The 13150-nt window shown below is 41.5% G+C and overlaps 1 protein-coding gene across 3 annotated transcripts in view; it reads left to right on the top strand.

The window, feature by feature from the left end:
- Window positions 1–13150, top strand: part of LOC145409690 (G patch domain-containing protein 1) — a 58564-nt gene that overhangs the window by 25977 nt on the left and 19437 nt on the right. For all 3 annotated transcript variants that reach the window (XM_080280043.1, XM_080280042.1, XM_080280041.1), the window contains exons 6-9: window positions 2608–2846; window positions 5757–5891; window positions 6988–7118; window positions 13011–13113. In XM_080280043.1, the coding sequence (XP_080136169.1) occupies window positions 2608–2846; window positions 5757–5891; window positions 6988–7118; window positions 13011–13113 (608 nt within the window). The remainder of the gene's footprint in view (window positions 1–2607; window positions 2847–5756; window positions 5892–6987; window positions 7119–13010; window positions 13114–13150) is intronic.

The raw sequence follows: 13150 nt of genomic DNA on the forward strand, positions 1-13150 counted from the left end.
TCCAAATGAGCTAACACTTCCTGGCAGTGCACAGTGCACATCATTGGTATCCGTGTCCAGTTCCTCCTTCAGTACCTCCACAACATGTAAGACATCCGCTGGTAGTAATACTGGATGCAGCACGTCAGTACTAGAGAAGAACTCCTTGGATTTGGCCCACTTTGCTCAGCCGATCCAAACCAGCCCAACAAATCCGTACTACAGTAATAAATTATTTTTTTTGCCGACCGTACTGGACGAGAATAGTACTGGACAAACGCTTGCTGGACACGAGGGAACTGTATATGAATCTTTGAATGCTTTTGTGGTGTTGTAAGTGGGCTGGAACCTCACTTCTAAAGGTGTCTTGCAAAAACCCCTTATTTTAGAGTATAAACCAAGAAGCAGTGCCAAGGCAAAGCAAACCCTTCCCCTGTAGTCATTTTAGTGCTGACATCTAAACACAACAGGATATCTAGTCAAAGATGTCACATATCAGATCTGGAGTAATTCGGGTGAAAACTGACAATTTTATGCCCAATTGAAATTTGAGGCCCGTCCCACGTGACATTGACCCCCCTACCGCTAACTGGGAGGTGACCCCCCTGATGTAATGAGGCATGTTACAGGATGCAGATCTGAAAGGTGCACCTTTAGGTTTTGGTTTCATGTCTATATGATGAATTTGAAAGGAGTTATGGCAAAAAACGATTTTTATACGTCCCTTTTTTTTGGGGGGGGGGGGAGCTACAGCCTGCACCTTGGCCCAGTTTGACCCAAAATTTAATCAGGTGATAGCCCATCATCCCAGTATTCATAATCAAAATTGCACCCTTAGTTTTCGCGTAAAGTTAACAGACAGACAAACAAACATACAAACCGAGTGAAAACAATACCCATCCCCGAGCCCTTCTGGTGTGCGGATGGGTAATAACACTGTCATCACATACTTGACAAATTATTACCATGAAGTGACATTCTCATTAGTACCATAGAATACAATACAGTACACGGCTTGTTGTCAGTGACCATCTGTCTATCTATCTATCTATTGCTAGACGCCTTAATCCCTTATGGGGTGGCCACAAACAAATCGCCTGCATGTCGCCCTGTCCCCCATCATTTCACTGCCCTGCTCCCAGCTCACACCCCCCTCTCTCATATACCTCTCCACTCCATCCCTCCACCTCATCCTCACCCTCTCCCCCTCCACCTCACTCCACACTCTCCTTGTCAGTCTCTCACCCTCCATCCTCTCCACATGGCCAAACCACCTCAGTGTGTTCCTCCTAACGCTTCCTATCACATCGACATCCACACCATACTGCTCCTGTTTATCCTCATTTGTCAGCCTGTCTCTCCATGTGACTCCACAGGCTCCTCTTAAAAAACTCATTTCCACTGCTCTCACTATTGACTTGTGTCCTTCCAACAACGTCCAAGCTTCACTTCCATAAGTTAGAGTTGGTATCACAATACTATCATGTAGTAACTTTTTCACTTCCATGCCCACTTCCCTGTACCTTATCACTGCTTTCAAGGAACCAGCAACCTTTCTTTCTTGTTGTACCCTTTCAAGCACTTCACCCTCCAAACTTCCATCTTTACTCATCACACTCCCCCAGTACTTAAACGTACTCACATTTTCTATTTCCTCACCATCCAACCTCACTGTACATTCACTGACTTCACCTCTCTCAAAGACCATCACTTTACTCTCCCCAACATTCACCTTTAGATTCCATTTCTTACACACTCTCCCAAACTCATCCACCAAGCTTGCAGCTCCCCTTCGTCTTCACGTAACAACACAGTATCATCTGCAAACAACAGTACAGGGAGTTTCCAAACATTACCCTCTCTCACTAGGACCACTCCAACATCTACAGCCCTACCTTGTACCTCTTTTATTACCCCATTCATGTACAGATTGAACAACCATGGAGACATGACACATCCGTGTTTCAACCCAGCCTTCAAAGAGAAAAATTCACTTAGTTCACCATCCACACGCACTGCAACCTGAGCACCATCATACATACTTTTCACAGCATTCAACAACATCCCATATACTCCATATATTCTTAATACTTTCCACAATCCTTGTCTATCCACCCTGTCATATGCTTTCTCCAGATCCATGAAGGCCGCATACAACTTCTTTCCCTTCTCTAGAACTTTTCCACTAAAGATCTAAGAACGAATATCTGATCTACACAACCACTTCCCTTCCTAAAGCCTCCCTGTTCTTCTCCAACTAATTTCTCTGTTCTTTCTCTAACTCTGTCAATAAGTATCCTACCATACACTTTTCCTATTACACTAAGAAGATAGATGCCCCTATGATTACTACACACTTCTTTTTCCCCTTTTCCTTTGTACAAGGGAATAATTATACCTGACTTCCAATCCTCCGGGACTCTACCTTCCTCCCAGGCCAACCTGCACATCTTCCATATCCATTCTGCTACTATATCTACCCCATGCTTCAGCATTTCACCACACACTCCATCAATTCCTGGGGCTTTCCCCATCATATTAGTGAAAATTACAATGTAAGTTGTACTATACAGGGACACGCACAACATTGTAAGTGCCGATGACATTTTTGTTTTTGCTTCAATCCAGGCCATATTGGCGGTGGCAGCAGCAGTGAATATGAGAGTGATGCTGAAAATGATGAGAATGTAACATTTGCCCCTGATGATGTCCATGGTTTGCTACAGCCCAAAGCCAAGCAGGATACATTTGGTCTTGGTTATGTGCCCCTGGACCGTACACCGGTGCTAGGGGGAGCCGCCTCACATTTTGGCCCGACACCTCTTGACTTCAAGGAGAAGAAGAAGAGGGTACTGATTAAGGGACAGGTATGTGGTGCCTGGTAACTTGGTTAGTTTGTGGAAATTTATACATTGTAGCCCAGTGAAGCTCAACATATGAAGGTATTGCCAGAGTATGTTTATGCCTGTATTGGAAACTATATGATAGTTTGTATTTTAACTGAGTGAAGAGACTCTGGTATGACTTCCCATTCTTCCACATAGCATTTGTTGTTTGCTGTATATCAGTATTTTATGTGTATTCATTTGTAAGATATTTACATAGAGAAGGTTAAAAATTTGCAGAAGAATGTTGGAAAGAGAATGAAGAAAAGACTAAGTTGAATTAAAGAATTGAAGAGAGACAGGATATAAATATTCCTCTGGTAATTGAGATTCAGTCGTTTTTCATGAAGATAGGAAGCATCCTACATAAGTGTTAAAAAAAGGAGTCTGATTTTTGTAACAGCATGAAATAGTAGATGAATAATTAGATGGCTTTATTAAGCATAGGACACCTTTAGTGTTGAATGAGTAGTGGTCATATTTAACTCTCCTTTGCAAAAATCTCTCCTAGGCTGATATAATTATTTGGTGTTTGAAAGAGTAAAACACAGAGGGGTCTCAGATTGAAGAGGTTAACATTTTTTCATTATTCTTGACTAATACTTTTTTTTTTTTTTTTTTTTTTTTTTTTTTTTTTAGGGGGCTTGTTACAGTATGGAAGTCAATACCTGTGGCAGTAATTTAAACTCTTGCATTATTCTGGTTGTTTGGATTATGTATTAATGCCTTGTGTTCAGTGTTTACCCCTCCAGCATAAGGCTATCTCCAGATCGTCTTGTTCAGCTTTAGGGAGACCATTCACAGTGATAGGGTAAATGAAGTGAGAAGTGTGAATATTGGTGGTAGGGTTGCAAGAGGCAGACCAAAAAATACCTGGGAGGAGATCATAGATTGTGACCTCAGCGATAAGGGACTGAATAGGAAGGCAGCCAGAGGTTAACCAGCATGGAGAGCTGCTGTTAGATAACCAAGGCTGATGCATGCAAACATGTTGGAGCCTTTGTGATCAGAATGAAATTATCCAACTCTGCTGGTTGAAAAGTCAGTCCGAAGTTGAATTAAATTTTGAGCGATAACAAGAAAAAATGAATAGTATGTACTGTAATTGGATTGAATGAGTTAAGTTGCCATTATTTTTGTTTCTGGTAGGGAACTAATGGGAGGAATGTAGGAGATGATAACCCCTTGAATACTGGTGATACTCTTTGCAGTTTATTCTTGCTGCTACTTGACAATTTTATTCGGTTAAAGAAAGGCCTTTCATGTTAAAGGGGTTTATTAAGGCAACATCTAACCCCTCTAGCTTGAAAAGTCAATCCAAAGGTGAATAATCATCAGAAGATGACAGGCATATAGTGAAAAGGTATCCCCAATGCATTCATTGTCAAATGTGCATTTTAACTGAAAGTATTGCATAGTAATATCCCCCTGAGTGTTCATTGTTGAATATGCATTTTTATGGCAAATATTGATTAGTACTGTCCCCTGAGTATTCATCATCATCAAATCCCATGTTGCCCCATTAGGAGCGTAAGGGCACAGGGCTAGGCAAGTTGGTCCTGACATTTAAGATGAGAGTGACCAGCCTCACTTATCCCTGAGTGCCATTATGTGAGCAGTAAACCCCAGCCATCCCTTGGATATAAACTTACACAGGGTCAGTCCGATTGGAGTGCCTTAATTACCCACTAAACCACCAGGTGCTATAATTTTGTTATATGGTTACCACTCAGCATAGTAAATGGTTTCCTGATGTACAGGAAACCATTTGGCTTGTTACATAGTGTAGATTCACCCATAGGCAGAAGGAAGAAGAAAGAGTAAAGGAGAGAATTGTTAAATATGAATTTTTAATCGCAAATACAGTCATTACTCGCTTTACGATGATTCAGTTTACGATAATTCGCTACAACGATAATAGAAAAGTTCCACCCCAAACTTCGATTTACAATAAGTTTCCCACTATAACGATTTTGTCATCGGAAAGTGCCAGGCACACGCAAGGTGACCGTCGCTTATCTCAGGCAAGATGGCAGCCCCGGCATGCAGGCATTGTTATGGTTCAGGTCCTGCCACCCCTTCAAAGCCCTGTCTTTTCAACTTGTTCATGTGTGCCCCCCTGTTATCGTCACCTCTCAGCCAGACATCTTACTACACTACTGTGGATTTGTGTGCCCAGTGGTAAGGTCAGTGCCAGTGTAGGCCCCAGTGTTATGGTTGGTGCAGGTATGGGTCTCAGTGCTATGGTTGGTGCAGGTATGGGCCGGATTCCCCTCCCCCTAACCTGTTCCTGTCAGACTCAGAGGCTGACCACTAGTGCCTGTAAGCACAGGCTGTCCCCCAGCCTTGGGGGGACGACTTGGACCAACACAGGAAGGAAAGAAGGTGGGTTGTCATTTATGGTTCAGTCTTGGTTAGGTGACTTGGAGAAGTTGAGTTGACATAACCCCCCTTTTATAATGGGTTTCAATCTCCTGATTTACGATAAAATTGGTATACGATAAGGTATGACCTGATGTAACCCCATCGTAAAACGAGGAATGGCTGTATTGCTTAGTACTCTTCCCTGAATATTCTTTGTTGAGTATGAATTTTTATGGCAAATATTGCCTAGTACTGTCCCCCTGAATATTCATTGTCCAGATATTGCTTAATACTCTCCCCCTGAATATACATCATTCATTGTGAATTTTTTTGGCAAATACTGTATTGCATAGTACAGTACCATCCCCCAGAGTTTTTATCATTAGGTATGAATTTTTATATTCCCAGGCTTTCCAGATAAAGGGTTATGCATGTAAGCAATACAGTTCAGTATAATATAAACATGTCAGAAAGTTATTTGGTCATACTGAATATCTGCTCCTGTCCAATGCAGATTCTGTTTTACAGGCTTTTGGTGTGGGGGCATTTGAGGAAGATGATGAAGATATTTATGCCACAGAGGATATGAGCAACTATGACTTTGGTGAAGAAAAGGAGGACCTACGTAGAAGAGACAGAACACCTCACAGTCAACAGGACAAGGTGAGCTTCAAGATACCAGGGGATTCAGATTCTTAAGGCCTGCACAATATGTATAAAATGCTTGTAGTTAATGAAAACTGGTCTTTTGGCTATTGGAGATTAACTCCCTCAACAGGCAACCCTGCATTCGATTTATACCAAATCCTGTTCAGTGGATACCCAACGGAATTATATATGTTTACAATTTTATTTAGTGTGTATGGGTTTATTCCGTTACCATGATACTCTATAGACGTAGGGTATATATTTGCATCATCATCATCATCATGAAAAATAAACAGCTGAACAGAGAAAGGAAAAAAAATTACCAGTACTGCTTATTTATCATGTATTCATTGTGATGGCTGTGTCATCTCCATAAATTGACCTTTTGTGTGACAAATTTGAAGATTCTTCAGTAGGCTAATAGAGGTCATTATAGTCAAAGTTTGGAGTATAGAGGTTTGGTAGGATGGGAGTTTACTGTATGGTGTCTTTCTGAAAGCAGGGTGACCTCTTTGGGATAGAATCATTAGCCATTTTGCATTACATCTGCAAAGGATGGTGATTCTGGAATGATTTAAATAACACAGAACAGGATGCAGGTCAGCCCCACTATACTATCAGGTTACATACATGGAAAGCCATTTTGATAACGATTGTATATCAAACATAGGGTTGGTAGCAGCTGTATAAACGAAATTGACGATCATATATTAAAGAATGGTTCATCATAGGGGATTGTAACAATTGGATAAGCTAAAATGACAATTGTGTGTAGAAAAAGTGTCCTAAAATGTTAATTGTATGTCGAAAAAGTGTCCTAAAATGTTTAGTTTGTGTAAGTGCATGAATGCAGATCATTTGATTGTAAAATGAGGGTGACCTGCAGTAAGTTGTGGAAAGCAAAAAATAACCGAGGAAGAGATTTTAGAGAGTCTTGTATTGGCCACTGAGAATATGACCCTAGGATAAGGCTGCACCAATATGCTCACAGTATATATCCAAGTAAGAGCTTTATTGTTTGATATAATTTATCCTTGTAAAATTGAATATAACTCCTGTCTTACTTCATTATTGCACTGAACCTTAGCTGACCTGATTTTTCTTTTCCTAGACAATTTTTGGTGTGACAGAGGCACTTCAGGGGTTCAAACTGAGCAGTACACCCCAGAACTCTATCAAGTCTTATCCCTGTCCTTCACTACCCCCTGAATTCACACCATTTCACAAACCACAAAGACGCAGGTGAGATTTTTATTGTTTATAATTACCAAATAGCTTTGATGATGCCTTCTTAGTAGATACCTCTAGTGGCAGTATAATAGCTGTGAGATCAATCGACTCACTAGCCCCCCCCCCCTCCCCCCAACTATCTTGACACTGCTTTGGACAGGAGCCAAGCAAGTACATCCCCACTCTTTAACTCTTTGTCTGGATTCATCCCGAGGATGATACCCGTCATCCTTTCATGGCATCCTCCTTTTATTCCAAATGTTGGGAGGAATCATCCCAGACTCAGTGAGTTGGGGAGAGGGTGCATTACATTTTGTACCCCGTCAGAATGCTTCACAAGGCTTGGCAACATTTCCCCAGGGTTGTAGGATGTCTTCTTACCAGTTCAATCAGAGTGAGCACTCAATGCTGTACTTCCTATGCCTTATCCATCCATCATCTGATCATTTATTATTCAGTCTAGAGTGTAGGGGTCCAATGTTAGGCTGCGTATATATTCTTCAAATTGGTAGCTGGGGGCGCTCACCATCCACTCACCCAGTGTATTGCTGCTCTCCGGTGACTTCCCTTTCTTCTCTCTTTTTGTCTTCCTGCTGTCTTTCTTTTCTTCAGTCTTTCTTCCTTCTGTCAATGAGTGACTCTACACTGAGTGACAAGCCAAATGGTTTCCTGTACAACAGGAAACCATTTACATTCCTGGGTGGTAACCACATACAAGAAACCATTTACAATGCTGGGTGATAACCACATAGCCAAATTATGGCATCTGGTGGTTTAGTGGGTCACAGTACCCAAAGAATCTTTAATGTTTCATTACTTAACACAATGAATTTGGTGAAGTTTAACTTCCTCATAAGAGAAAAAAAAGTCCACAGTTGAAAAGCTTCTAGTATGGAGCTGAAGTGGTTGCCATCTTCTTTGTTTACAAACATGTTGCCTGGGCATTTAAAACCTTGCTGTGCCACCACGCCATAGGTATTTTATGCGCATGGTTCTTTTTTTTCATTCTGGGTCCTTGTCATGTCATTGAAAACCAGCATGGAAGTCTGTGCCATAGGCAACTTGACAATTTTTAAGTACCAGGACATTATATACTTTGTACTGAATTTGTTCATTTTACATACTGTATTTCTGGCTTTGCACAAACATTTCAGCAACATATGAGGAGTTCTTGTGGTGAATATACAGATGTAAAACCTTCCCTTCCTTTCACACTACCGTAATTCCATCGTTTGAGATGCAACTCTTGGTTCGTATCTAATCTTGGGCGAGATGGTTTGGCCTCCACACACACACAGGAGCACCCATTATTGTGAACCAGACTAAAAATAACATCCTTATTCTCTCTTTCCACACAAATTAGACCACCCATAGTATAAAAAAAAAAAAAAAAAAAAGTCCGTACAGGAGTAAACATTATAAACGTAAAAAAAGAGGGAAAACATTCATAGTTATGTTGTTTTTATTTATAAGTACACATATTTACTGAATTTGACTCTCATCTTAAATGTCATGACCAACTTGCCTAGCCCCGGGTTCCTGCGCCCCTCATGGGGTGACACAGGATTGGATGGATGGTTAATTTTACATATTTCTTGCTTTGCACAAGCATTTCAGCAACTTAGGAGGTGTTCTTATGGTGAATATATGGATGTAAAACCATGCCTTCCCTTCACACTAATTCCCTCGTGCAAGGTGTTAATCACAAGTCATATCGAATTTTAGACGCTTCAGTTTGGTCTGTTCATACTACGGAGAACCCTTAGCTGGTTAAAGTCTAAAAACATCATCTCGCGCCTCTCTTTGGACACAGACTAAACCACCCAGCCCACAGCAATAATACGATACTTGCATAAACAGAATAAACAGTTAAAAAATGCACCTCTCTTTCGACACAAACTAAACCACTCAGACCACAGAAATAGCTCATTACCTGCATAAACACAATAAACATCAATAAATGTGAAAAAAAAATTAAGCAGCCTTCCATATTATGTACTGATTTTTTTTGTCATACATATGTCTAGCCATTTCAGGCCATTTCAGCACCATTGAAATTTTTGGGGGGTGGAAAGAAAACATTTTCTTTATTACCAATAACGTCTGCATAAATCTGCACAACTTCCTTGCTCCATTACACAGCCCACGATGGGTCAAAGAATCTCAAAATTGCAGTGCCAGCTGTGTCTGATGTTCCTCTTCAATTTGGCAAGAAGAAGAGAAAAAAAAAAGAAATCGAAAACCTAAAAAATCGGCAGCGTGATTGGCCTGTGGGGCCTGACCAATTCGGGAGGCTCGGCCACGGTGGGGTTAAAATGACGAATAAGTTCATCATTAGAATCTCTGAGGTTGTATTTGAAATGACGCCAAAAAGCATAATTGGAATCTCAAATGGTTAATATGATACATTTATTATTATCTATCATATCACCTCCCCTTTTGTAGGGTATATTGCCACGGTACCATGTCACTGAACAGAAGGCAGTGGAAGTTGGCAGACTGACACCATTTTGGCTCTTTAATGAAGCAGAACAGTAATACTTCAGGAATACATTCATATCTACATTGAATGGATTTGTGATTGAATAGTGCCATAGTGACCATGTATTTCCTCATGTCCTGTGTTCCAAAGAACTGCTCAGGTTCACTATCCATTACTAGTTGTTTGAACTAAGTACCTAGGAGTGCAGCAGAAGCCTGTTTGTCAGTTCATGGGTTCATGAATAATTCCTGTTGTTGGGATGGGTTTGTGCATTATAGGTACCTCAGAATGGGAGCAGAAGGCGAGATCTGCCATGTAAATTCCACTCATGAATGGTGTAAGGGACTCTCTGCAGATGCTGTCTACAATTCTTTCTCACAAAGCCAGGAGTTTAATGGAGGGTGGCTTGCTGCTGGTTGCAGTATGGAATAGTTCAGAATGGCATCCCATGGATTGTAGTTTGGTGATCCTTGTGACTGTGACAATTTAGTTCCTTGTGACTGACAATTTAGTGCAGCCTGATTGTCATAGGAGGGTCCAACTTCTTTGATATGCTGGTGATTGATGTGGTCAGCAAAGGGGAGACTTTCACATTAAAGAAGGGATCTTTATTTTGTTTTTGTTGATTTGGAAAAGGCCTTTGACAGAGTCCCTAGAGAGCTGGTGAAGTGGGCAATGAGAAAGCTTGGCTTGGAGGAGTGGCTGGTTAGGGTAGTTATGGCTATGTATGTGGGTGCTCACACCCAGGTAAGAGTGAATGGAGATTTGAGTGATGAGTCTTCCGTGAATGTTGGTGTGCATCAGGGGTCAGTCGTAAGTCCCATGTTGTTTATCATGGTACTTGAAGCCCTTTCGCTTGACTTTAGAAACGGACTCCCGTGGGAGTTGTTGTATGCTGATGATTTGGTGTTGATTGCAGAGAACGAAAGGGAGGTGGAGGAAAGGTTTAGGAAGTGGAGAGATGGTATGGGGCACAAGGGTTTAAGGGTAAATGCAGATAAAACAAAAGTGATGATATCTAGGGTTGGTGGCAGTACTGTCAAAGACGAGGGAGAGTGGCCATGTGCAGTTTGCCACAAGGGCGTGGGAAGTAATTCCATCTTGTGCGGTGTGTGTGATAAATGGGTGCATAAGAGATGTAGTGGTATTAGAGGTAGACTGCGAGATAATGCTGATTTTATGTGTACGGCGTGTCAGGGTGAGCAGGTGGAGATTGTCAGACGTGAAAGGATTGAACTTGCTGGTGAATCTCTTGAGTGTGTGAAAGAGTTTTGTTATTTGGGAGACATGTTGTGTGCCGGAGGTGGGGCTGGAGCTAGCTCTGTGGCTAGGGTGAGAAGTGGTTGGAAGAAGTTCAAGGAGCTCTTGCCTCTCCTGACATTGAGAGGACTCTCCCTACGTGCTAAGGGGTCTTTGTACGCAGCATGTGTTAGGAGTGTAATGCTGTATGGTAGTGAGACCTGGGCAGTGAAGGAGGAAGATATTCGTCGGCTCAGACGTACAGAAATGACAATGATTAGGTGGATGTGCAGTGTGTCCCTGCGTCCAAGGCCTGGAGGGGCTGGGTTTACGATGGAAGAGTTAAGAGGTAGGATGGGACTGGAGTGTATTGGTGTTGTGATGAGGAGGGGTAGATTGAGATGGTTTGGACATGTGGAGAGGATGGGGGATGATAATTGGGTGAGGAAGGTGAGAAGTGTTAATATTGGGGGTGGGGTTATGAGGGGTAGACCGAGAAAGACATGGGACGAGGTCATTAAGTGTGACCTCAGGGTTAAGGGACTGAACAGGGAGGCTGCAATGGATCGTGCAGTGTGGAGAGCCGCCATTAGGTGACCAAGGCCGACACATGCAAGCATGTTGGAGCCTTTAAAAACGAAACGAAAACGAAAACATAGCCTTCAGTAACCCCTTTTAAAGGAGAGACCACTCCTAAGTTTTAAAAATCATCTGGAGATACGAAGAATAAAATTTAGAAATATGTTGTCAGAATGAAATAGTTGAAGTGAGGAGATAACTGTGTTTTCCTACCTCTGACCAAAGGAGAGGCAGGAATAATATCACACAGGACTTAACCCTTTCCCGTGAAGGGAGGAGCGTAAATTCTGGCTGTGCGCGTAACTCTCACTTGAAAGCTTTCAGAACAGTCATGTAGAGATATTTTACTTCTAATGCTCATAGGAAAGTTACTATTCATCATAGAAAGGCCACTTTGGTCGCATTTTGAAGATGAAGAGTGTTGCTCTGTCATACATTGTCCAAAAAGACAATATATACAAAATAAAATGCAAAAAAAGTGAGTAGAAGTTAGCTGACATGCTAAAGTTTTACACTGTCCTTTAAAAAAATATTTGCCAAAAAAACTATTCGAGAAGTAATAATATTTTTTGCTTCAATATGTAGTAGAGTAAATTTCCTTTCCAATAATGCATTATTTGTTGTAATTTTTTAAATAATAACGCCGCATATACACACGAGAAAAAGGAGCATAAGTGTTCGGCAGGAGGTCAAGTGGTGTACATCCTAGCTGTGAGGAACCTCACACCACACTGAGCTGAGCAAACCAAGTGAGCACGCATGCACTAGCTGTGGCAGGCTTAGCTCCACCCACTTTAGCCTGTCATCCAACAAAAATGACGACTCCTTAAATATTTCTTTAGAGATTACATCGGATGACGGACAAAGTCGTCATTCTGACGTCAGAGGTTGACAAACGTACGACGACCCAAGTCGTCATTGGTAAGTCTAAGGGTTAATGTACATGACTGAATAAAGCAGTAGTGACCTTAGAGAAGGATCAACTTGTCTCAAATGGCATTATTAACTGGGTGATACTGTTTGGCTGAATATTGTGGATTACCATGACAGCAATATGTTAATATATAATTACATAGTGTAATGTTGGGTGAAGGTAGAGAGATGTTTTTGAGGCATTCTGTGTTTAGTAATGTAGAGAAGTTCTTTGTTCCTTTCCAGTGGGAGAGGGTGGGATAGTTGTATGAGGAAAACTGAGTACAGATACTGTATATACAAACAATGCACTGTTGTGGGGGTGGTAAAAGAAAGTCTTTTGGGAGAGAGTGAGGGCAGCTTTGGAAGAGGGAGACCATTGTGGTGTGGAAGTAGAAAATGTAATAGAACATCAGTGTGAGAGAAAGAGGAAGAGAATGACTGGAAGCATGAGAGAAGTACAAGTATATGAGGATGAAGTGGCTTCAGAGTTAATTCTAGTACAGGATCCTATGTTTGGGGTTTCCAGGAGGGAGCTAGGTAATGAAGGTGATAATAATGGCGTGGTAAATGGGAGTTTACTACAGGCATAATATGTTATGGATGTATTATTCTTTCTTCATAGATTTGAATGGGGTAAATGGGAGTTTACTACAGGCATTAATTGTTATGGATGTATTATCCTCTCATAGATTTGAGCGGAAGGAATGCGAGTTGCGAGGCTTGGGACGTCACGACCTAACACCAGAGCAGAGGGCTAGGAGTATTGGGGAGAAACCCACAGCAACAGTTGAGGTATGTAGTTGTAGGGATTTGCCGTGTTTTCCTCACT

The sequence above is a fragment of the Coenobita brevimanus genome, chromosome 82 (assembly GCF_032717465.1).
Source record: "Coenobita brevimanus isolate Jiangsu-jjx chromosome 82, ASM3271746v2, whole genome shotgun sequence".
NCBI lineage: Eukaryota > Metazoa > Arthropoda > Malacostraca > Decapoda > Coenobitidae > Coenobita > Coenobita brevimanus.